General features: G+C 39.9%; 1 protein-coding gene across 1 annotated transcript in view; it reads right to left on the bottom strand.

Moving 5' to 3' along the window:
* The window catches only part of trdmt1 (tRNA aspartic acid methyltransferase 1), an 11,106-nt gene extending 9,283 nt beyond the window's left edge, over positions 1-1,823 (bottom strand). The window contains exons 1-3 of the mRNA XM_019876089.1: positions 1,530-1,823; positions 153-262; positions 1-68 (exon numbers count right to left, since the gene is read on the bottom strand). Coding sequence (XP_019731648.1) covers positions 1-68; positions 153-262; positions 1,530-1,593 — 242 coding nt within the window. The 5' untranslated portion in view covers positions 1,594-1,823. The remainder of the gene's footprint in view (positions 69-152; positions 263-1,529) is intronic.
* Between the last annotated feature and the right edge of the window lie 783 nt (positions 1,824-2,606).

Genomic DNA, 2,606 nt, shown 5'->3' with positions numbered 1-2,606 from the left:
GGTTGACAAGGAGGACTCATCAAAATCATGTCAAAGCACAAGTTATTGAAGTCATCAAGTGATATGCCCTAAGAAAAAAAGTAAAGCAAGGCTTAAGGTGAACAGAATCATATTTGTAAACATCATGTTGTAATTCTTTGAATGCGACCTACCTCGATGGTTCTGTTCCAGAGCGGTGTGTCGGGAAAATTGTGTCTGTAGACCTGATTGGCAGTTGTGTTTATGTCTATGGCCGCTACTACATGGGCAGATATTCCAGACTCTGGAGAAATAAAAAATATCTGTAAACAAAACCATGGTGTACAAAGGTGAAAATATCTGTTAACAAAACTGGTGTACAAAGGTGACACAAGGACAAGTGGGAAATTTACTCAGTTTAACTGCCAAGGCACAATCTGTAAATTTAAGTGCACTGTTACATCACAATCGGATAAAATTCAGTGAGCTGACCCAAGGCAAAGACAGTGGCTTTCAACGGTGTCGTCTCCAATAATGTGAGTATAATGACTTGTGTGCCAATGATCTTTAGCACGTGCATTCACTTAACATGTCATTTGCAGCACTGCAATACCATTGTATAGCAATATGGCAGACAGCAATATGCTAAATTTCGCCCCTCTCTTTCTGGAATTCAGAAAATTTCCCGAACAACAATAAACAAACAAAAACAAGGGCCAGAACAAAACCCAGCACTTGCTGGGAAAACCAGGTTGACTGCTGGTTTACCCGCTTAGTCTTGTGGGTTATTCAGCCATGCAACAGGCTTAGCATTGACTAATAAACCTGGTCTGGTTGCAGGATAACAGAAATTGAAATTTTTTTCTTTTGTTTTTCAGGTGAAAAGGTCAAAATTACAGATTTCAGAGGCCTTTCATTTTGAAATGCAACATCAGATACTCATGAAAGTAGTGTGATTGGATAACTGGGGTGGCCTAAAATTGCAGATTCCAGAGAGAGCTTTTATTTTGAAATGCAACATCATATCTTAATGAAAATATTTTTGTTGGATACTTGGTGTGGCCTAGTGTGCCCTAGCTCCGGTTTGATTGCAGGACAACGAAAAGTGGATTTTCATTCATTTTTATACTCAGGTGTAATTTGATGCAGATGACCACCTGTTTCTATCTCAATGTAAGGTTTCTTGGTGCGATTCTGGGACTGTTTGCATTCCCCCTGGCTTAACTAATGGTTTCCGAACAGCAGATGAGTTATTTTATAACTTTATTTGTATCCCAAACCACTGATGTGTACGCATTTGTTGTACAGTTTTTATTTTGAAGGCGGCCAACGCTTCATGATTACCGTCATGAACAGTACTGTATTACCAATTGCTGTTGCCGATGGCTTGATTTTGTGCATGTGGAGAATGGCTAAGTGTCTCTGTCGCCCTGAAGTTACCACATTTTTTTTTCCTAGTACTCGGCCGACTCCTATAATTCCTCCTCCGTTTGCAGCAGGTCGTCATGGGCGATTGTCGAATGAAAGGCAGGGGCAAGGCGATGAAGAAGGCAATAATATTCAGTACTTACGTTTTAGAGAATAGTGCATTCCACCTATTCCACTGTAAAGCTCAAGCACCCGGAGACTATCCATTTGTCGTGTTCTCTGTCTTATTCGACTCTATTGGAAAACATGGAAGGTACCACGGAATACAAATAGACCGTCCGATGTGGAGAGTGTCTTTGACACTGACGGAAAAAAAAATCAAAAACTCTTTCAGGCAAACGTGTTTGACTCAATTTGTTTACTTCAACTCAACGCCACTGTTTTCACTTCATGGTGATGGCAACTAATGATGACGTCATCAGTGACGGAAATATGAATCGTCCTTTTGGTTTATTGGTAATTTGCTGTCACGATAAATTTCGGGTTATGTTTTGTTTCAAGTGAGATTTCATTAAAGTAAAATATGATCAGCAGTGTACTCTTCACAATACTAAATTGGCTTGACTAGCGTGGTTGCGACAAACCACCTGAGAGTGATAATGCTGCATTCGAGGAATGTCGGAAATCGGAATGATCCGACACTTGACGAGGAAAACTGCACCAGAAGCCTATTTGAACTGGGAGGTCCGAGTTGCGAATGCGGAAAAAAGACCCCAATTTTAATGTGGCATAGAGTGTGAATGGCAAAACACAATTTCTAAGATTATAAACATATATTGAATTTTATTGATTTATTATTACATACATTAAGTGATTAAAAAGAACTTCACGTCACACAAAATGGTGTGTGTTGACTGTGTGAAGTACAGTAATGTCGTTATCTCCCTGCATGAATTTATGATGAAATGAATGACATGCTTTCAAGATAAAATATTCCTTTCTTCATATAAATTGGGGAAATTATGAAGAAGGTTTGATGGACGCCAAAATGTGTTGTAATAAACCAACTTTGTTAATTACATTAGTCTTGAAGGCTTTAAAGTGGGATCTTTCTGGGTTCCTCTGTTCGGTAAATGCAGCATAAATAACCATCGCGACGTAGACGCACCACCACGCTGGGGCCAGTGTAGCGTGCACAGACAGCGTTTGAAGCTCTATCTATGGTCAAATGCGCCCTATCATGGCCGGTTGTCTTCAGTGTGTGACAGATGAAAGAGTCT

This window comes from Hippocampus comes, unplaced genomic scaffold, assembly GCF_001891065.2.
Source record: "Hippocampus comes isolate QL1 unplaced genomic scaffold, H_comes_QL1_v1.1 scaffold60, whole genome shotgun sequence".
In the NCBI taxonomy this organism is placed as follows: Eukaryota; Metazoa; Chordata; class Actinopteri; order Syngnathiformes; family Syngnathidae; genus Hippocampus; species Hippocampus comes.
The sequence above is the reverse complement of the archived record's forward strand: the minus strand, read 5'-3'. Positions and strand labels throughout refer to the sequence as shown.